General features: G+C 39.6%; 1 protein-coding gene across 6 annotated transcripts in view; it reads left to right on the top strand.

The window, feature by feature from the left end:
• Positions 1-7,448, top strand: part of kazna (kazrin, periplakin interacting protein a) — a 519,865-nt gene extending 512,417 nt beyond the window's left edge. For all 6 annotated transcript variants that reach the window (XM_061903797.1, XM_061903794.1, XM_061903795.1 and 3 more), the window contains one exon: positions 6,846-7,448. In XM_061903797.1, the coding sequence (XP_061759781.1) occupies positions 6,846-6,891 (46 nt within the window). In that variant the 3' untranslated portion in view covers positions 6,892-7,448. The remainder of the gene's footprint in view (positions 1-6,845) is intronic.
• The last annotated feature ends 16,796 nt before the right edge of the window (positions 7,449-24,244 follow it).

Raw genomic sequence — 24,244 nt, 5'->3', positions numbered from 1 at the left:
GTCTTTTTAGTAGTAAGAACAATTTTGACCTCAAATAAAATAATGAACATACAGGACAATTTGTCTTTTTAGTAGTAAGAACAATTTTGACCTCAAATAAAATAATGAACATACAGGACAATTTGTCTTTTTAGTAGTAAGTAGACAAACAAAGGCTCTCAATTTGTTTGCTGATGTATAGAAGGGCATATTGTGGCATTTCTCATTCTATTGTGTCAAAATTATGAGGGACAAACTGTAAAAATTGATTATTAATCTACTTGTTCATTTAATATTCATATCTGCTTACTTTGTCTTTTAACTCATCTGTTAAAATGCAATAATCACTTAATTTTCTGTTGTTTGGATACTTTACATTTGTTTTGGATGATACCACACATTTAAGTATGGATCCGATACCAAGTAGTTACAGGATCATAGATTGGTCATATTCAAAGTCCTCATGTGTCCAGAGTCGTATCTCCTGAGTTTATAAACATACAGTAATATGTTTTTTTTTTAAATGAAAAAAAATTTGTGACAATAAAAAATATTGATGTAATCTTAGTAGTATCGACTAGATATGCTATTGTACTTGCAGTGACGTGCGGTGAACTAAACACCAAGTGAGGCATAGATACTTTTGGAGTTTTTGTTCTTCTTTTTTTTAACTTGAATTTATATGTGCAGCTCTAATCATTGTTGATTTAGGGTGCACATTAGAGAAACACAAAAAAGAAGGCAATTATCAGTGGCGTGCTGTCAGGGGAGGCAAGTGAGGCAGTGCCTCACCTGTCATCAGGTGGCTTAACCATGAGATGTTCCAAAACAAAGTTATAAAATAAAATATGTTTTAAAAATTATCTTTTGGTTTATGTTTTCTATGTGATGCTGGTGTGGTTCCTGTATATTTTGATAATTTTCATGGTCAAAATTGGGGAAATTCCATGTTTCCTGATCAAAACAATGAAGCAGATGAGAAGTGAGGCAGACACAGGTGGTGCCTCCACGGCTACAAGCAGTGTGTATTGGGCGTGTGCGTGTGAGGGGGCGCATGCTTGTTGTCACGTGGAAAACGCGGGTCTTGAGGCAGCAAGTACCTCTGCTTCAAGGTAGGGGGCGATATATTGTCAACTTGCAGTTCAATGCTTCAGCAGTACTCTGACTCGCCACACTGGGAGAAGTGGGGGCGCTCAAGCTAGCAGACAGAGGTCTCTCCAGCAGAAGCCAGTCTTTTTTTTTTTTTTTTAAACTATTTATAACAAACAATGCATTTTTATTAGAGTAAGCCAGCATTTGTGGGTGTTTTTTGTCGAATGCAAAAATATTGTTTAATTTCTTGGAATGAAATTGAATTAAATGAATGTTTCTGCGAATATGGAGGATTATATACTGTATCCAAGAGGAAATACTTCTCTAAATTGGATTTTAAGACAAAATGAATGCGATTATAGAAAGTATGTTTTCATGGAGGATAGCTATTGTTGCTTCAGATACAAATACAGAAAGGTCAAATACACTCACAATACTTGATTTAATTTGTTAAAAGCAAATGGGACCAAAAAGTATTTAAAAACAACTTTATCAAATAGTTTTTGGACCCATTTATCATATCATAATATCATTATGATAACGTTTTTATGAAAGCGAATAACTCCATTTTTTTTCCTGTTACTCTAATGTGCAACCTAAATCATTACTATAGCTGCACATATAAATTTAAGTAAAACAAGAAAAAAAGTATGTATGCCTCACCTGGTGTTTAGTTCACTGCACGTCACTGACAGTTATTCGCTTTCATAAAAACGTTGTCATAATGATATTATGATATGATAAATGGGTCCAAAAAGTATTTGATAAAGTTGTTATTAAATACTTGTTGGTCCCATTTGCTTTTAACAAAATAAATCAAGTATTGTGAGTGTATATTACCTTTCTGTATTTGTATCTGAAGCAGCAATAGCTATCCTCCATGAAAACATACTTTGTATAATCACATTCATTTTGTCTTAAAGTCCAGTTTAGAGAAGTATTTCATCTTGGATACAGTATATAATCCTCCATATTGGCAGAGACATTCATTTAATTCAATTCCATTTCAAGCAAAAAAACAGTATTTTTGCATCAGACAAAAAACACCCACACACGCTTACTCTAATAAAAATACCATGTTTGTTATAAATACAATTATCAAAAAAAAAAAAAGAAGAAAAAAAGGTTGGCTTCCGTTGGCGAGACATGTGTTCACCACCTGTATCTGCCTCACTTCTCATCTTACCTGTTATTTTGATCAGGAAACACGGATGTTCCGCAACTTTAAACCGTGAAAATTATCAAAATATACAGGAACCACACCAAAATCACATAGAAAACATTGACAAAAAGATAAATATTCAAACTTATTTTATTTTATTACTTCCTTTGTGATGATCTCTTGGTTAAGCCACATGGTGGCAAGGTGAGGCACTGCCTCTCTTGCCTCCCCTGACAGCACGTCACTGTGTACTTGGTATCATTACAGTGGATGTCAGATGTAGATCCACCCATGTTATTTGTCATGTGTGCTGGCTTTCTGTTAGCGGAGAGCTGGCGTTTCCTCCTACGGTGTGTAGTGAAGCATGTTTAGCTATTCCTCATCCTGCAGGGATGATACTTGTAATAAAAACGTACTTTATTCCTCACCATGGAGGCGAGGACTAGTGATTTAGATGTAGCTAAAACGCTGCCGACTGCGAATGGACATTTGCCGCTAGCGAGCCAGCCATGTTTTAAAGGGGAACATTATCACAATTTCAAAAGGGTTGAAAACAATAAAAATCAGTTCCCAGTGGCTTGTTGTATTTTTTGAAGTTTTTTTCAAAATTTTACCGGTTCCGGAATATCCCTAAAAAAAAGCTTTAAAGTGCCTTATTTTCGCTATCTTCGAAACCACTATCCATTTTCCGGTGACATCATACAGTGCTGCCAATGTAAACGAACAATGGCAAATACCACAGCAAGATATAGCGACATTAGCTCGGATTCAGTCTCGGATTTCAGCGGCTTGAGCGATTCAACAGATTACGCATGTATTGAAACAGATGGTTGGAGTATGAAAGTACTGAAGAAGAAACTGAAGCTATTGAGCGGATAGCTATTGACGCTATTCCTAACCATAGCATGGCCGAATAGCTGCGTTAGCATCGCGGGTAAAATGTGTGGACCAAACGATCAGGACTTTCGCATTTTGTAATAATGGAGCAACTTAAATCCGTCGATTGGTAAGTGTTTTTTTCGCATTAAATGTGGGTGGAAAGAAACTTAATATAGTTGCAAATGCATCTGCAGGTTATCCATACATCTCTGTGCCATGTCTGCTTTGGCACCGCCGGTAAATAGCATGTTAGCATCGATTAGCTGGCAGTCACGCTGCGACCAAATATGTCTGATTAGCACATAAGTCAACATCAACAAAACTCACCTTTGTGATTTCGTTGACTTTATCATTGCAAATGGATCTGCAGGTTATCCATACAACTCTGTGCCATGTCTGTCATCGCCGGTAAATAGCATGTTAGCATCGATTAGCGTAGCATGTTAGCATCGATTTGCTGGCAGTCACGCCGCAACAAATATGTCTGATTAGCACATAAGTCAACAACAAAACTCACCTTTGTGATTTCGTTGACTTTATCGTTGCAAATGCATCTGCAGGTTATCCATACATCTCTGTGCCATGTCTGTCATCGCCGCTAAAATGTGGAGACACTTTGGCACATTCAATGGGGGTCTGGCGGCAGACACTTTCACATCTTCGGTGCAACTTGAATCCCTCCCTGTTAGTGTTGTTACACCCTCCGAAAACACACCGACGAGGCATGATGTCTCCAAGGTTCCAAAAAATAGCCGAAAAAACGGAAAATAACAGAGCTGAGACCTGGTGTTTGTAATGTGTAGAAAATGAAAATGGCGGCAGTATTACCTCGGTGACGTCACGTTCTGACGTCATCGCCACCAGAGCAATAAACAGAAAGGCGTTTAATTCGGCAAAATTCACCCATTTAGAGTTCGGAAATCGGTTGAAAAAAATATATGGTCTTTTTTCTGCACCATCAAGGTATATATTGATGCTTACATAGGTCTGCTGATAATGTTCCCCTTTAAAGCACCTCTTCCTGAGGGCGTTTCAGTGTTATAACTTCACTTTTATCATAAGTTTTTAAGCCAAAGTATGTCCGTTCTCCCTTTACTATCGACACACTGTGTCTCTTTCTAAGTACTCTGTAATTGTGTGCTGCCGAACCTGCTCCTCTGCTCACAAAACCAGCAATGTCAAGACAAGATAACGTGCCGCGTATGGTACCGTTTTTGATTCATTAGTACCACAACACCGTACAACCCTAGTTTGACCCCAACAATGACAATAACACCACTTGCAGTTTGTTGTTATAGAATTTATGAGATCGAACACTACACCAAAAAATATTTACCGAGTATTTTTGCTCGGATTATCTTTCTCTAGTACAGCGGTTACCAATTTTTTTGAAACCAAGAGCTACTTCTTGGGTACTGATTAATGTGAAGGGCTACCAGTTTGATACACACTTAAATAAATTGCCAGAAATAGCCAATAGCTCAATTTACCTTTAACTCTATGTTATTATTAATAATTAATTTTATTTATCTTTTTGGAAACATTGATCGTCTTAATAATTTCTCACAATAAATATATATAGAAACAGATACATATCAATATGCAACACTTTATTTTTATATTTTCTCTAAGTGCACATTTTTCAAACTGAACATTTTCAAATGATTACTTCAAAGACAGTCTTGTGAAATCACAATATCCCTTTTTAACTAGCTAGTCAATAACATTTTTTAACTAATCATGAATTACTTTGCACCATGTTTGTACAAATAATAACTCATGTTAAATACAAAAGTTAACTCTCAAATTTTTAAATAAATCATGTCACACTTTGAACTGGACACCAAATCTGTTATCTGTTTCTTTGTCAGTAAGTGGGAAGTCTCGCTTTGCATGCTGTTTACTAGTGTTGTACTCTGGTGTGTAACTTGACACTGCAACTCTAAGTGAGACTTGCAGATGTCTATCAGTGAGGCATGTTGTGTGTTTGTTCTTGATGAAGTTCATGTCAGAAAAGGCTGATTCAAAAAGATAAGTTGAACCAAACAGGCTTGCAACCTTCATAGCTGCTGCGCATACACCACTGTAATTTTCTGTGTCAACAAGGCACCAAAGGTTTCGTGCAGCCTGGTGGGCTTTGAGGTGGAGGTCATTTTGCAGTGTTACAATTTCAATCTCCACCTGTTCAGCATCCAGGCTTAAAGGCCTACTGAAATGAGAATGTTTTATTCAAACAGAGACAGCAGGTCCATTCTATGTGTCATACGTGATCATTTCGCGATATTGCCATATTTTTGCTGAAAGAATTTAGTAGAGAACATCCACGATAAATTTTGCAACTGGAGAAAAGCCCTGCCTCTACCGGAAGTGGCAGATGATGACGTCACATGTTGACGGCTCCTCATATATTCACATTGATTTTAATGGGAGCCTCCAACAAAAACAGCTATTCAGACCGAGAAAACGACAATTTCCCCATTAATTTGAGCGAGGATGAAAGATTCGTGTTTGAGGATATTGATAGTGATGGACTACAAAAAAAAACAATAGTTGCATTGAGACAGATTCATATGTTTTTAGAGACATTTACTAGGATAATTCTGGGAAATCCTTTAACTTTCTATTGTGTTGCTAGTGTTTTAGTGAGTTTAACAGTACCTGATCGTCGGAAGTGTACGTCCACGGCCGGGTGTTGACGCGCAGTGTCTCGGGGAAGTCGACGGCAGCTGTACGGGAGGCACAAGCTCAGCTGATATCCGGTAAGAGGCGACTTTTTAACCACAATTTTCTCACCGAAACCTGCTGGTTGACATTCGGTCGGGATCCATGTTCGCTGTGATCCATACTAAAGTTTCACCTCCGTGAATTTTAAACAAGGAATCACCGTGTGTTTGTGTGGCTAAAGGCTTAAGCTTCCCAACTCCGTCTTTCTACTTTGACTTCTCCAATATTAATTGAACAAATTGCAAAAGATTCAGCAACACAGATGTCCAAAATATTGTATAATTATGCCGTTAAAGCAGACGACCTTTAGCAGTGTGTGTGCGCAGCGCTCATATTCATAACAGCCCGTGTGACACGCGTACACGTCATCATTACGCAACGTTTTCAAGAAAAAAGTCCCGGGAAATTTAAAATTGCAATGTTAATATTTCATCATTGATATATAAACTATCAGACTGCGTGGTGGGTAATAGTGGGTTTCAGTAGGCCTTTAATGTTGCACTTAACTGCTCAGCAATGCATGATATGTCCACGTTCATGAAAGGATTAGAAATGAACGACACACATGGCTCAAGCTGATGCAGGTCACAAAACCTGTTCGCAAACTCTTGCCCAATTCTGTTCATGACCTGAAAGTACTTTTTTGCAATGTTGTCAAAAGCCTCAGATGCAGATGCATTGTCTTTCAGCACCATCTGCACAGAGAGAAAGTGCAGCACTTGTTTTCTTTCTGGCGCTGTATTTAACTGCTCAATCAGCAGTCAAAGTGTGCAGAGAAAGTGTGCATAGAGCAAGAGATACTCGACTTACTGTACTGGAACAGGTTGCTACGAACTGGCTCTGAACGCGGGTTTGAACTGGTTTAAGAAGCCCAGGGATCTCATCAGCGGCAGGTGTGTTGAGTGCAGCGCACAGATGAGTGTGCCCAGGCCGTGACAGTTATGATGTTAAACATTCATGGTACATTCATTCTATTATACAAGCAGTAACAATTTTGTATTTCCTCTAGCCTCCAACAGGCTTCAGCCCAAAAGCACGCAATGGGCGGGACTTGAGTTGCCACAGCAGCTATGGCTCGCTATCTCGCGACGTCAGAGAGCAAACACCGCCAAGAACACAAGGGAGCCCCATCAGGTCTTACGCCAACATAGAGGTCACCAACGTCTGAAGTAACTTCTTTGAAAAAACAAAAAGAGCCTTTTAAGGACAGATTGCACATACTTGTTTGTTCGTGTTTGCCCGACTCATTATGTGGGTCAAATAACAGGAAAAAAAAAAGATGAAGAATTCAATCCTAGTTGATTATTTTTGTATGTGTTGTGAGGACTAATGAGATTTCTGTAATAGATTTGTATCAAACAGCGTACATGACAAAGCAAGTCTTACATTCAAATGTTCATGTCTTTACAGCGCCGCTGTTTGTGATGCCTTGTCAATGTCAGAACAATTTACAAAAAAAAGTGGAGTTTGTCGAGTATTTTCTATGTTTGATTGTCAATTTTGCACACTGTTATGTTTTACATGAAATTATGTCAGAACCTCACTTGTTTTGATTAAAATTTCAAAAAACATTAAGAATTGATCAAATAAACATTAATATTTGTTCATTAAACTGTCTTATAACTTTATTTTCTGTATGATTGATTTTTTTTTTACATTTTCTTCAGTAAAAATCTCTTATATTTGGACATTTTTTGATCGTATACAGTGCAAGAAGCTGATATGAGGCTGCCGCTATAGTCTTTGGAGTGGAATATTGTTAGAATAATCATGTATATATATCGTAACACAACTTCAGTATGCTTAAAGTTTGTTGCAATAGTTATTAGCTATTGTGCTTAAGCTGTACTTTTCTATCTGTGCAAGGACAAAAACTTTTTGTCTGAGGGATGGCCTCAGTCACAGTTATCTTTGTTTTAGCCCGCTAACAGGACCCCAACGCAGATAAGACGACAGCACGCAGACAACGCAGAGACAAAGCAAAATCACAAGCAGATTCCGTCACATATTGTGCGTATTGGACCTGCTTTGCATAATATATGTGACCACTCCTTTTAGAGGCAGCCTCAGTGGAGTTGACTGTGGAGCAGGGGCGTCACTAGCTTTTAAGGACAGGGGGGGCTTAGCGCCCAGGAGATGAACATGATGTGAGCGAACATAGCGCACGAGTACAAAACTTCACAAACGGCTAACAAAGATTCAGAAATTATTATTTGTCATTATTATTATTTCAGTCGGTTAGGGAAATTAAATAGATATATGGATGTCTGAATAGAAGTGAGAAACATTTATGTATACTGTTGGAAAGACTCAGAGTCTGTCTGCTGATCTGAAAAAGAGCCAAAGCTGTCAAAGAGCTGAAGGACCATCTTCAAAGTCCAATATTGAAACAAATAATGCAAACAATAAAATTTAACTTCCAGGGCTTGACATTAATGATGTCCCGTCTTCCCGGGGACGGTAAAAAAAATGCACGGGACGATGGCTTTTAAACATTTTTTTTATTTTTCTCTTTATGCATTTATTCATTTTACATTTTATAAGGGCTTCACAGTGGCGGAGGGGTTAGTGTGTCTGCCTCACAATACGAAGGTCCTGAGTAGTCAGGGTTCAATCCCGGGCTCGGGATCTTTCTGTGTGGAGTTTGCATGTCCCCCCGTGACTGCGTGGGTTCCCTCCGGGTACTCCGGCTTCCTCCCACTTCCAAAGACATGCACCTGGGAATAGGTTGATTGGCAACACTAAATGGTGCCTAGTGTGTGAATGTGAGTGTGAATGTTGTCCGTCTATCTGTGTTGGCCCTGCGATGAGGTGGCAACTTGTCCAGGGTGTACGCTGGCTTCCGCCCGATTGTAGTTGAGATAGGCACCAGCGCCCCCCGTGACCCCAAAGGGGATAAGCGGTAGTAAATGGATGGATGGATACATTTTATATTAAATGTCTTGGATTTTCCTCCCTCTAAAAATCCTATGAAATGTTTAACAAGCCATCGTATAATAATATAACAGCTATTAATGTAACAAATCAATGCAATAAAACAAATATATTTTTAATGATTTTTGTCATTATTTTAACAATAGGCTAATGTATACTACTTTATATAGATTCTACAAGAAACACAAAACTTAAAAACAAATTATTTACAATTGCAGACACAAGGTTTTGTGCAGCTTGACCACAGAGTTGAAAAGGAGCAAAGATCTTCAATATTTGTATGTGAAAATCACAAATAAATCTTCTAGGGGAGAATGACGCCCCTACAGGTATTTGGTTTACAAACTTTCAGCCCCACAAAATTCACCAGCCACCACTGATTATGATGCAATCTCCATCCATCCATCCATTTTCTACCGCTTATTCCCTTTTGGGGTCGCGGGGGGCGCTGGCGCCTATCTCAGCTACAATCGAGCGGAAGGCGGGGTACACCTTGGACAAGTCTCCACCTCATCGCAGGGCGAACACAGATAGACAGACAACATTCACACTGACATTCACACACTAGGGCCAATTTGGTGTTGCCAATCAACCTATCCCCAGGTGCATGTCTTTGGAAGTGGGAGGAAGCCGGAGTAACCGGAGGGAAAGATCCCGAGCCTGGATTTTAACCCAGGACTGCAGGACCTTCGTATTGTGAGGCAGACGCACTAACCCCTCTTCCACCGTGAAGCCATGATGCATTCTCATTTTAGGCAAAACATGAGACAATACTCTCTTAACAACAACTTATATAACTGTAACCAAGAATAAGTCTTTAAGTAATAATATTCAAATACTAACTTTGTTGGGTAAGACAGACTTTGGTTTTATTCTGAATCCAGTGAAACAGATTGGTGGTTTTAGCAGATTATAAAGACTTTCAGGTGTTTATATATGTTTAAGTATTGGGCAGACACTTTTATCCAAAGCAACATGCATGAAAAATACATATAAAACAATCACTGTAAACATGATCGTTTACGGGAAGAATGTAATAGAAAATATCAATACAAAGTGTCAAGACAGAATTAACCCTCTGCTGTTGCAGCAACAGCGATACAGTCTATTGGTCCGTAAGATATATAGATATCTAGTATAATACATTGTTTACGCAGGATATACACATATATATAACCTAATCATATTGTTTCTTCAACTTAAAAATACCTGACCGTTTTTTTCCTCTTCTCTGAGATTATTATTCCCAGTTTTGATCTTGGACGTCTGGTCACTAATAGCATATAAGAATATTCTATTACTGGTAAGCAAACTTTAAACACACCAAAACATATGTATTTTATCATAGTTACACGTATAACAAAAAACGCAGGAAAATCAGTGGTATTCAGTGAGATAAATTGCGCTGACAGTTCATTGCTCCTGCCAAAAGAATTGCACTGAGTGGAGTGGATCACCACTCCAAGATGGCGGCCGCGCGTCTCGTCTCGTCAGCGCCAGTAGGCAGTAGCGCTCCTTACGCTATGAAGTGAGGGGAAACTAAGTGAATAATGACAGGTTAAATGATTATTTATTTTAAACTCTTATTCGGGCCACTTTAAAATGAATATTTCGGCATGTATTTGTAAAAAAAAGAAAATAAATAAAAATAAAATAAAATATAACGGCAAATTATTTAGGGAGGCTTAAGAATATTTTAGGGGGGCTTGAGCCCCCCTAAAATAGGCCTAGTGACGCCCCTGCTGTGGAGCTCCTAAATAAATAGAGGTACGCGGCAGCTGTACCTTAGGGCGAGACTGTGACTAAGTGTGCAGTTCCATGCGTTCTCCTCATGAGCTAAATTGAACTCTGTCTCTGCATGGTTCTTTGCTTCTTGTCTGTTTAATAGATGTCATCAGTGTTTGAACCTGACAACATTGCGCTGCTGTGTATGCAATTTTAGTATTTTCGATGTGTCTGAAAAGGGGTAGGAAGAAACAGACCTAGGTGAGCTAGCAGGCACTTGTTGCTACCATACTGTAGGAAGGGATTCATATGACCCAATTTATGAATGGATCTTGCATTAGAGAAAGAGGGAGATTAATCATTCTGCAATGCATTCTGCTGAAAATGATGGAAAGCACTACTCTACATAGTAACTGTCAGGGTTCAAACACTGATGACATCTATTAAACAAGACAAAAAGCAAGGAATCAAACAGAGACAGAAATATATTTGGCTAGGTGAGGAGAGCGTGTACACCTGTACCCTTTTACAGTGTCTCACCACGCTCTGACGAAAGACTGTACGCCTCCTCTTTTATTTAGACTTTTCCTGATTACATGGCAACAGCTGTTTCTAAGGGAGGGTGGTCGTAAACAGCTGGCGCCGTCGGTCACAAAACAGTTCTAAGAAAAGGTTCCTGGAGGGGAGTCAGGCCCTGCTTCCTCTCCACTTTGTAGATCTCGGGTCATGACAAAATCTTCCTGTGGATTACAATACATCAAAGAAACCGACACCTTAATTTCGCTTCCCATCCTATACAGTGGAGTTTTACAAGCCTTTTGATTGGTAGGATCAAAGACAGCTTTTGTCCTCTCGGCGGGAATTAATTGAAACACAAAGTTTTGTGATAACTTAGATACAATTATTCTGACAGTAACTGGTGCTGTGGTCAAAGATGGAATGGCCAGAAAACCCATTTTAAAATATTCAACACCCTACTGACATTTGGCAGCTAATTTGCCCCAATTTGTCACGTTTCATGACAAATGGGGCCATAAGAATCCCCGTCCTACTGAACCATTCTTTCCCTCAAGAAAGCCAGCAGATTTAATTTAAAATGAACTTTAATCACACAAACTTAATACTGTACAATAAATATATTAAATGTTGTTTTGCTAAGTGAGGGAATGCATGAATGACTAAACAGAATAGAATGCTTTATCGTCATAAAACATGAAAGCATGGTGAAGGTGCAGTTGAAAACAACATCCATTCATCCATCCATTCATCCATCCATTTTTTACCGCTTGTCCCTTTTGAGGTTGCGGGGGTAAATATGTTAACAATGAAAATAAAAATGCATAAACACAGTGCAACCGTCAAAACAGTGTCAGCTATTGGGACGGAGTCAATATACCAATAGCCAACGGGTAAAAAAAAGTTCTAGCACTCGTGTGACCAAATTCTTTAGCTCTTGTGTGACCAAAAGCTCCTGCCTGATAGCAGCAAGTTGAACAAAAGCTGACCAGGGTGAGAGCTGTCTGCCAGGATTGTCTTTGCTCTTAAAAGGCAGCGAGATCAAGCAATGTGTGGGCGGCCGATGATCTTCTCCTTTGTCCTGTTCACCATTCCAATAAATTAAAGGCCTACTGAAATGAGATTGTCTTATTTAAACAGAGATAGCAGGTCCATTCTATGTGTCATACTTGATAATTTGGCGATATTGCCATACTTTTGCTGAAAGGATTTAGTAGAGAACATTGACGATAAAGTTTGCGACTTTTGGTCTCTAATTAAAAAGCCTTGCCTGTACCGGAAGTAGCAGACGTTGTGCGCGTGACGTCACTGGTTGTAGAGCTCCTCACATCCTCACATTGTTTACAATCATGGCCACCAGAAGCTAGAGCGATTCAGATTGAGAAAGTGACAATTTCCCCATTAATTTGAGCGAGGATGAAAGATTTGTGGATGAGGATAGTGAGAGTGAAGGACTAGAAGTTAAAAAAAAAGACGAGGGCAGTGGTAGGGATTCAGATGTAATTAGACACATTTACTAGGATAATTCTGGAAAATCCCTTATCTTCTTATCATGTTACTAGTGTTTTAGTGAGATTATATAGTCATACCTGAAAGTCGGAGGGGTGTGGTGACCACCAGTGTCTCTGAGGGAAGCCATGGAGGAGCCAAGAAAGTCGCAGCTGCCTCTTTGACAGCTGCTGGAGGAACCACACAAGCTCCGCTCATGTTTACGGTAAGAGCCGACTTATTACCACAGTTTTCTCACCGAAACCTGCCGGTTGACATGTGGCAGAGAACCATGTTCGCTTGACCGATTTGTTCAATAGTAAAACTTCACAACAAACAAAGAAACACCGTCTGTGTTCGTGTTGCTACAGCCGGCTGCAATACATCACTTTCCACTAACATCATTCTTTTTTGTAGTCTCCATTATTATTTGAAGAAATTGCAAAAGATTCAGCAATACAGTTGTCCAGAATACTGTGTAATTATGCGATAAAAATAGACTACTTTTAGCCGATAGTGGTGCTGGGAGAACATGTCAGCTACCACCGGGGACATCACGCGCACTCGTCATCATTCCGCGACGTTTTCAACAGGATACCGCCGGAAAATTTAAAATTGCAATTTAGTAAACTAAACCGGCCGTATTTGAATGTGTTGCAATGTTAATATTTCATCATTGATATATAAACTAGCAGACCGCGTGGTCGGTAGTAGTGGGTTTCAGCAGGCTTATAATGTAGAAATGTGACTACCAAGATGGATAATATATATACAAGATCAAAAATGTCTCCAAACTGGACTTTTCGACCAAACGGAAAATGATCAGACTTTCACAATGAAAGTACTGTACTGAGCTTTTCCAAAAATAGGATATGTACAAATAAAAGCTACAGCGTTGTAAAGGCATGGCTTTTAATTTTATCAAAGTAAATACATTTAGTAACTTTTATGTGTGTTTTTTTTAATGAGCAGCCTGCGTTTTAACATTGATAAAAAGCATATGAAATTAAATTTGAAAAAAATTTGCTCTGAACCGTATGGCACGTCACGATATTATATTGAATTATGTACACACTACTGGAGTGCATCTGTGCTGGATTGGAGACATCTGGAAAAGCGATTTAAAAAAAATTAAGGACATTTTGTATATCCTCTTGACAACTGCAGGCGTCAATTGTGTTTTGCATAACAGAGCTATTCTAAATGTCCACCGTGGAGGACGCTGCAGTTTCTAACAGGATGATTTACACAAGCGTCCTGCTACATCCAGCAGGAAGCGGAGGAGAGGCACAGGTGGTAAATATGACAGTAAACAAGTATTATGTCGCCTCACATAGTGAACATCTTGAAAGGACAATGTGATAAAAGTGACAGCAACAGGATATTAAAGGCAAGATTGACATCATAGAAATACATAGAACAGGAAATTGAATTTATTGCAACACAATTGCATCATCTTATACATCAACAATTGCAATTATTAATTGATTTGTACTTAAATGTACAGGTAATATGATGTGATGGCAACAGATTGACCCTGCAACAGATTATTACTCTCTCCTTCATTTGTCATTGGGGAAAACAAACTGTTACAATTCAGGGGGAAATCAGAGCTTAGTCAACGTCCTGGAATGGATTTTATTTGGCCTTTGACGTTCCGCCGTAGTTAATAAGTAAGCCTTATGAGATACTCTCATGGAATTGTTCATTGCATTACACAACGATGATTCATTTGCCACAGTAAAAAAAAAAAGGTTTGGTAAACATAAGAAATGATATGACACTTTTATTAGGCTTACGCCATGAATATACCAAATACCCAAATAATTCAAGGACTTGTGTAGACAGTATGAACACAATATTTGTTTTAGACAGATAAATGGCAAAAATTACAGTTGCTGTTAACTCAATTTTGAGATAATATTTTGCAACTTCCTTCTCTTTACTCACAGTGACAGGAGCTTTCGGGACCAATGATGATAACACAAAATCAGATGACTAATGTCTGACGGCCGAGCAAGATGACAACATGTCTGGAAAGGTTGTAAAGTTTAAAAATTAACTTAAACATTTTACACTCAATAATATATTCTACATACTTGTTTAATCATCCATCCATTTTATACCGCTTATTCACTTTGGGGTCGCAGGGGGCGCTGGTGCCTATCTCAGCTACAATCGGGCGGAAGGCAGGGTAAACCCTGGACAAGTCGCCACCTCATCGCAGGGCCAACACAGAGAGACAGAAAACATTCACACACTAAGGCCAATTTAGTGTTGCCAATCAACCTATCCCCAGGTGCATGTCTTTGGAGGTGGGAGGAAGCCGGAGTACCCGGAGGGAACCCACGCATTCACGGGGAGGACATGCAAACTCCACACAGAAAGATCCCGAGCCCAGGACTACTCAGGACCTTCGTATTGTGAGGCAGACGCACTAACCCGTCTTCCACCATAAAGCCCCTGTATAATCATATATATTATAATAATTAATGTCAATGTTAATGATACAATTAATATTTGAAGGGATGTTTTAGTTTTTCTGACACTAAATTGGAAAAAATGACGGGAAAAACATATAGATAATACATTTAAAACATGTCATTGTTTTACAGTATAACCTCAATTTATGAGCTTAATTGACAGTTTTTAACTGAAAACACTTGTATCTCAATCAATCAATCAATCAATCAATCAATCAATCAATCAATGTTCATTTGTATAGCCCTAAATCACAAGTGTCTCAAAGGGCTTCACTGTCAGAGGGAGTTTGTGAGGAACCCCAAGATGCAGAGAAGGCGGCAGGCATGGTGCGGGAAAACATGATTTAATCTTTAGAAATAAAAAAACACAAACCAGGAACTAGGAACATGCCAAATTGGAAAACGGAAAACAGGATCCAGCAAACAGGAACTAGCAACAAAAGACAGCAAGCTGCAAACAGCTACAGGTTCTATGACAAGCATTACTGACATTGACAGGTAGTGGTGACAATAATCCAGCATCTGACTGGAGGACAAAACAGGTTCAAATGCAGCCGGCTGATTGACACCAGGTGTGGCCAGGTGCCATACAGCCACAGCTGAGGGGAAACAGCGCTCAGGGAGAAAAACAGGAAATAACCAAAATAAAAACGCTGACAGGAAACAAAGACACAGAGGAAAATCTAAAACCTAACCAAACTGTCAGGGACTAACCTGACATGCACAAGCCACAACAACATCCACAGTACAGAGCCCACATAAGGGCAAGGAAAAACTCACCCCAGTGGAACGTCGATGTGAATGAATATGAGACACCTTGGAGATGACCACTTATGTGGGCAACCCCCTCACTCCCTCTAGGGGAGACCGAAAGCAATGGACGTCAAGTGGGTCTAACATAATATTGTGAAAGTCCAGTCCATAGTGGATCTAACACAATAGTGAGAGTCCAGTCCATAGTGGATCTCACATTAACATTACCCATTGAAATTAATTTAAATTATTTAATTGGTGCTTGCCCCCCATTCTCAAAATAGCCCAATTCTAACATGTAACATGCCTTTTAAAAAAAGAAAAACAAATGTTTAGGTAAGAACAATGATATAAAACTAATACAATACAATGCACTACAAAAAACCATATTGGTTTTATGGAGTAATGTAATAATAATACATTGTATTTTTCTTGGTAAGTGGACTTCCACACCATCTTCTCTCACCTGCTTGTCCGTCAAACACACCATCAGCAGCCATTCCATACTTTTATGGATACATGTCTGCCGTTCAAATATCATTCCAATGTCCTTGGCTGGCGTTGGACGCATTCTGCTCCATTATGGTGCAGACTAGCAGGGATACGCTCCAACTACTTTGCAATTCAGCTAGTTACACGCTCTGTCATATTTCTATTTTATTTTTTTAATTTCTTTAATTCAATGAAAATCATCCAATTCTTCTCAGCGCTGTCCTTGACATTCACTTTCTTTCTTCCCAAACTTGGAAAACAAAATTATTAAGTTAGGTGTGGCAAAATTTTTCTCTGCATTTGACAAAATTGCTCTCTGCATTTGACCCATTACCCTTGAATGCCCCCTGGGAGGTGAGGGGAGCAGTGAGCAGCAGCGGTGGCCACGCCCGGGAATCATGTTTTGGTGATTTAACCCCCAATTCCAACCCTTGATGCTGAGTGCCAAGCAGGAAGGCAATGGGTCCCATTTTTATAGTCTTTGGTATGACTCGGCCGGGGTTTGAACCCACAACCTACCGATCTTAGGGTGGACACTCTAACCACTGGGCCAGTGAGTAGGTGTCGATCTTTAGCTACAAGCTAATGCCAGCAAATAAGACCAGATGTTTTGGTCGGTGACATTTGCTACGGAAGTTAATTGCGGTAATACTTGTAACTAAAATGTTTTCTTGCAACTTAAAGTATAACAATTCGCCCTTATCTAAAAGCCCTTAAGTTGAGGGACTCTTAAGTATAGGTGCCACTGTGGTTTACAGTATATGCTACAGTATATAGAGCCAAGTGTAAAACCAATAGAGTCAGTCCTTACTGAAGGATGTATAACACAAGTAACACTATTCCATTATTTCAAAACTCTTCAGGTCAAACCATGAGCTGCAATCAGGGCTTTTTTACTGTACTTTCCTGTCTCTTTTCCCATGTGACTTACAGTAAAACAGAGAAAGCGGATAACAGCATTAAGAGGAAGAAGAAACAAAACAGAACAATGCAGCCATGCATGGTTTGGTCATCAATGTGGAATGTGGCCTTTACTTCATTTTGTGAAGGAAGTAACGGCATTAATTGACACTGAGCAAAATATGATAGTTTCAGCGAGTCTTCATGGTTGCGTTGTTGTTATTTCATGGACTTGTTGTTGTGACAGTCACCACGTCACTCTGTTTTGTGTGAAAGCAAGTTTTGCTACCTATGTCTGACTCTCTGCAAGCAACTTCCATCCATCCATTTTGCTACTGCTTGTCCCTTATAGGGTCTCAGCCGTACAATGGTTTGCATGTTCTGCTTGTGTGCGCGCTGCTATCGACAAATCAAACAATCAGAACAAGTCGACAGGCATGTTATTAACCACAACTTTTTGGTTTAGAGTAAAACAACTTGCACCGAGCCTAGACTATAAAATTTACTACACCTCCCTAATACCGAAGTACATGTCAAACTACTTCCATAACATAAATGACCGACATAACCACCAGGGGGGAGCTCCACAAACCACGTTAAACCCAGATTCCGATCTAACAAAGGTCTTAACTCATTCTCCTCCTATGCCACATCAATATGGATTTATTGATTGAGACATGGGCGGCACGGTAGAAGAGGGGTTAGTGCGTCTGCCTCACAATACGAAGGTCCTGATTAGTCCCGGGTTCAATCCTGGGCTCTGGATCTTTCTGTGTGGAGTTTGCATATCCTCCCCGTGACTGCGTGGTTCCCTCCGGGTACTCCGGCTTCCTCCCACCTCCAAAGACATGCACCTGGGGATAGGTTGATTGGCAACACTTAATTGGCCCTAGTGTGTGAATGTGAGTGTGAATGTTGTCTGTCTATCTGTGTTGGCCCTGCGATGAGGTGGCGACTTGTCCAGGGTATGCTCCGCCTTCCGCCCGATTGTAGCTGAAATAGGCACCAGCGCCCCTCGCGACCCCAAAAGGAATACGTGGTAGAAAATGGATGGATGGATAGATGATTGAGACTTTTTTACAAACCCCGTTTCCATAATGAGTTGGGAAATTGTGTTAGATGTAAATATAAACGGAATACAATGATTTGCAAATCATTTTCAACCCATATTCAGTTGAATATGCTACAAAGACAACATACTTGATGTTAAACTGATAAACCTTTTTTTTTGTGCAAATAATCATTACCTTTAGAATTTGATGCCAGCAACACGTGACAAAGAAGTTGGGAAAGGTGGCAATAAATACTGAAAAAGTTGAGGAATGCTCATCAAATACTTATTTGGAACATCCCACAGGTGTACAGGCTAATTGGGAACAGGTGGGTGCCATGATTGGGAATAAAAACAGGTTCCATGAAATGCTAAGTCATTCACAAACAAGGATGGGGCGAGGGTCACCAATTTGTAAGCAAATTGTTGAACAGTTTCAAAACAACATTTCTCAACGAGCTATTGCAAGGAATTCAGAGAGTTTACCATTTCAGGTCCGTAAAATCATAAAAAGGTTCTGATGATCTGGACAAATCACTTCACGTAAGCGATGATATTACAGACCTTTGATCCCTCAGGCGGTACTGCATCAAAAACCGACATCAGTGTGTAAAGGATATCACTACATGGGCTCAGGAACACTTCATAAAACCACTGTCAGTAATTACAGTTGGTCGCTACAACTGTAAGTGCAAGTTAAAACTCTATTATGCAAAGCGAAGGCCATTTTTTAACAACACCAAGGAACGCGGCCGGCTTTGCTGGGCCCGAGCTCTTCTAAGATGGACTGATGCAAAGTGGAAAAATGTTCTGTGGTCTGATGAGTTCGCATTTCAAATTATATTTGAAAAATGTGGATGTGGTGTCCTCTGGAACAAAGAGGAAAATAACCATCAGGATTGTTATGGACGCAAAGTTCAAAAGCCAGCATCTGTGATGGTATGGGGTGTATTAGGGCCCAAGGCATGGGTAACTTACACATCTGTGAAGGCACCATTAATGCTGAAAGGTCCATACAGGTTTTGGAGCAACATATGTTGTCATCCAAGCAACGTTATCATGGACGTCCCTGCTTATTTCAGCAAAACAATGCCAAGCCTCGTGTTACAACAGCGTGGCTTCGTAGTAAAAGAGTGCGGGTACTTTCCTGGCCCGCCTGCAGTCCAGACATGTCTCCCATCGAAAAGGTGTGGCGCATTTTGAAGCGTAAAATACGACAACAAGACCCCGGACTGTTGAACAACTTAAGCTGTACATCAAGCAAGAATGGGAAATAATTCCATTTTCAAAGCTTCAACAATTAGTTTCCTCGGTTCTCAAACGTTTATTGAGTGCTGTTAAAAGAAAATGTGATGTAACACAGTGGTGAACATGCCCTTTCCCAACTACTTTGGCACGTGTTGCAGCCATGAAATTCTGAGTTAATTATTATTTACAAAAAAAAAAAAAAATTATGATTTTGAACATCAAATATCTTGTCTTTATAGTGCATTCAACTGAATATGAGTTGAAAAGGATTTGCAAATCATTGTATTCCGTTTATATTTACATTTAACACAACTTCCCAACTCATATGGAAACGGGGTTTTTAGGAGATTGCACAGTACAGTACATATTCCCTACAATTGATCACTAAATGATAACACCAGAATAAGATTTTCAACTTGTTTAAGCGTTAATCAATTCATGGTAATGCACTCCCAACAGGTGTAAAAGAAAGTGCATCTCTATCCACCTTCAAAACCTCACTAAAAGAATACCTCCAGGCAACTTCAACCCGAGCCGAACCCACTCCCCCAACCACATCCCACCTCCCCAGATTGTTTATAATCAAATGTAAATAATCAAATGTATATACTTGTTCTTATGCTTTCTGAGCTCACTATGTTCACTACTTATGTTTATGTTTTTAGACGTTTCCCTCTTGTCTTTGTGTGTTTCAACATTATTTTATGTGGACGTTTTGTATCAGCACTGCAACCACATAGTTTCCCCATTTTGGGATAAACAAAGTCTATTTATCCTAAGGCAGTTTGGCTGCGTCTGCTCTGAGTGGTGTTTTGAGTGCTTGTTTGCCCGTAAAGTGTGCTGCTTCATTAAAAAAAAATGCAAACAGTTGCGTAATCCGATAGTTAGCAACCTAAGTAATGGACGGATTTGGATGAAATGTTCAGAAAATGTCTGAAATAGGTGCATTTGTAGTTTTTTTTTTACTGTGGATGTATGAGCTTGTCAAAATGCTTATTGTTGACATCCATTACGTCACCATACAGTATGGGCAAACAACCAGCCATGTTATTTTAGGATAATCATGGTTTATATAGATGTTTTTTTTTGTTTGTTTTCTGGTTTGTAAACAAAATGCTAACACCTACCACAATAAATCAATGTTTTGTGCCTTAATTGGTATGGTTATTTTGTCCAAATAAATATTTAGTGTAGATGCGCTTGAGTGCACATGCTCAGTAGCTTTGGGAAGCAAATTTTTACGAGTAGCATTTTTTTCCAAACACCAAACAGCAAGCAACAACGTTATCCAAATACAGTGGGGCAAAATAGGATTTAGTCAGCCACCGATTGTGCGAGTTCTCCCACTTAAAATGATGACAGAGGTCTGTAATTTTCATCATAGGTACAATTCAACTGTAAGAGACAGAATGTGGAAAAAAAATCCAGGTATTCACATTGTAAGAATTTTAAAGAATTTATTTGTAAATTATGGTGGAAAATAAGTATTTGGTCAACCATTCAAAGCTCTCACTGATGGAAGGAGGTTGTGGCTCAAAACCTCACGATACATGGCCCCATTCATTCTTTCTTTAACACGGATCAATCGTCCTGTCCCCTTAGCAGAAAAACAGCCCCGAAGCATGATGTTTCCACCCCCATGCTTCACAGTAGGTATGGTGTTTTTGGGATGCAACTCAGTATTCTTCTTCCTCCAAACACGACAAGTTGAGTTTATACCAAAAAGTTCTATTTTGGTTTCATCTGACCACATGCCCTTCTCCCATGAGCTCTCTGGCAAACTTCAGACGGGCCTGGACATGCATTGGCTTAAGGAGGGGGACACGTCTGGCACTGGAGGATTTGATTCCCTGTTGGCGTAGTGTGTTACTGATGGTAACCTTTATTACTTTGGTCCCAGCTCTCTGCAGGTCATTCACCAGGTCCCCCCGTGTGGTTCTGGGATTTTTGTTCATCGTTCTCATGATCATTTTGACACCACGGAATGATATCTTGCGTGGAGCCCCAGATCGAGGGAGATTATCAGTGGTCCTGTATGTCTTCCATTTTCTGATAATTGCTCCCACAGTTGATTTTTTCACACCAAGCTGCTTGCCTATTGTAGATTCACTCTTCCCAGTCTGGTGCAGGTCTACAATTATTTTCCTGGTGTCCTTTGACAGCTCTTTGGTCTTGGCCATATTGGAGTTTGGAGTCTGACTGTTTGAACCTGTGGACAGGTGTCTTTTATACAGATAACAAGTTCAAACAAGTGCCATTAATACAGGTAACGAGTGGAGGACAGAATAACTTCTTAAAGAAGACGTTACAGGTCTGTGAGAGGCAGAGATCTTCCTTGTTTGAAGTGACCAAATACTTATTTTCCACCATAATTTAAAAATAAATTCTTTAAACTTCCTACAATGTGAATTCCTGGATTTTTTTTTCAAATTCTCTCTCTCTCACAGTTGAAGTGTACCTATGATGAAAATTACAGACCTCTGTCATCATTTTAAGTGGGAGAACTTGCACAATCGGTGGCTGACTAAATACTTTTTGGCCCCACTGTATGTCAAATTTAGGTTTTGCTTAAGCCAGGGGTGTCAAACATACGGCCAAAAGGTCGGATCAGGCCCGCGAACAGGTTTTATCCAGCCCGCGGGATGAGTTTGCTAAGTATAAAAAATTACCGAAATCTTTGAACAGAAGAAACTGCTGTTTAAATGTGTCCACTGGATGTCGCAATCAGTCGAGGAAAATGATCAACTTACGTAAATAACATACTGCAATTTTTTTTATCAATCAATCAATCAATGTTTACTTATATAGCCCTAAATCACTAGTGTCTCAAAGGGCTGCACAAACCACCACGACATCCTCGGTAGGCCCACGTAAGGGCAAGGAAAACTCACACCCAGTGGGACATCGGTGACAATAATGACTATGAGAACCTTTTATATAATTTTTGTATCTTGATGGATTGAAAATTAACACTAATGAGTTCACTGATGACCATGTCATTTATTCAGAAAATATAAAAAAAAAAAAAAAGTATGCGGGCAGTCTAGCCCTTTGAGACACTCATGACTTAGGGCTATACAAATACATTTTGATTGATTGATTGAAATAAAGTATATATACTATTAACCGCAACAGGTTACCATGAATTGATTAACGTGGACCCAGACTTAAACAGGTTGAAAAACTTATTTGGGTGTTACCATTTAGTGGTCAATTGTATGGAATATGTACTGTACTGTGCAATCTACTACTAAAAGTTGCAAACAATCAATCAATCGCTCAGAAAGGTAAAAAACAACAACAACAACAACAACATTATGATTTGTACAATTTCAGAATGTGATTGTTCTATTTTTAAACAAAGAAAACAATCTAAAATTGTCTTTATTTTTAAGTTATCGTGCCGTGATCTTTACCAGTCCGGCCCACTTGGGGGTTGTTTTTTTTCTCCATGTGGCACCCGATTTAAAATGAGTTTAAACAGATACCCAGTTGTACCGAAAAAAATTTGGTTGCACCATTAAAGGGACCCAATTATGTGCCCATCCCTCATTGCTACATTTTCCATCCATCCATTTCCTACCGCTTGTCCCTTTCAGGGTCGCGAGGGACGCTACAATCGGGCGGAAGGCGCCGTGGTACACCCTGGACAAGTCGCCGCCTCATCGCAGGGCCAACACAGATAGACAGACAACATTCACACTCACATTCACACACTAGGGCTAATTTAGTGTTGCCAATCAACCTATCCCCAGGTGAAGTGTGAAGTGAATTATATTTATATAGCACTTTTTCTCTAGTGACTCTAAGCGCTTTGCATAGAGAAACTCAATATCTAAGTTCCATTTAAACTACCGCTGGTGGCACTGGGAGCAGGTGGGTAAAGTGTCTTGCCCAAAGACACAACGACAGTGACTAGGATGGCGGAAGCGGGGATTGAACCTGCAACCCTCAAGTTGCTGGCACTGCCGCGCTACCAACCGAGCTATACCGCATGTCTTTGGAAGTGGGAGGAAGCCGGAGTACCCGGAGGGAACCCACGCAGTCACGGGGAGAACATGCAAAATCCACACAGAAAGATCCCGAGCCCCCGATTGAATTTAGGACCTTCGTATTGTGAGGCACATGCACTAACCCCTTTTCACCGTGCTGCCCTCAGTATCATAATAAAAGTCGTCATTTTATTCAGCACAAGTCAAAATTTTACGAGTAAAACTTAACATTTGTGCAATATTATAATAACAGTTGGAATTTTACAATAAAAACTTAAAATGTTGGCAATTGTATGACATTTTACTTGGGATAAATGAAAGAATGTGTTTTTATTGTTGCTTAAAGTCCTCCTGAAACCCACTAGTACCGACCACGCAGTCTGATAGTTTATATATCAATGATGAAATATTAACATTGCAACAAATGCCAATACGGCCGGTTTAGTTTTCTAAATTGCAATTTTAAATTTCCCGCGAAGTATCCTGTTGAAAACGTTGCGGAATGATGACGCGTGCACGTGACGTCTCGGGTTGTAGCGGACATTTTTTTCCAGTAAAGCAGACTGGAAGTAGTCTGCTTTAATCACATAATTACACAGTATTCTGGACATCTGTGTTGCTGAATCTTTTGCAATTTGTTCAATAAATAATGGAGAATTCAAAGTAGAAAGATGGAGGTGGGAAGCGGTGCACTGCAGCGGCCTTTAGCATCACAAACACAGCCGGTGTTTCCCTGTTTAAAATTCCCGAACGTGAAGCTTTACTATGGAACAGAGCGGTCAAGTGAACATGGATCCCGACCACATGTCAACCGGCAGGTTTCGGT

This window comes from Nerophis ophidion, linkage group LG06 (genome assembly GCF_033978795.1).
Source record: "Nerophis ophidion isolate RoL-2023_Sa linkage group LG06, RoL_Noph_v1.0, whole genome shotgun sequence".
NCBI lineage: Eukaryota > Metazoa > Chordata > Actinopteri > Syngnathiformes > Syngnathidae > Nerophis > Nerophis ophidion.
Note: the sequence above shows the minus strand (reverse complement) of the source record. Positions and strands in the feature narration are given on the sequence as shown.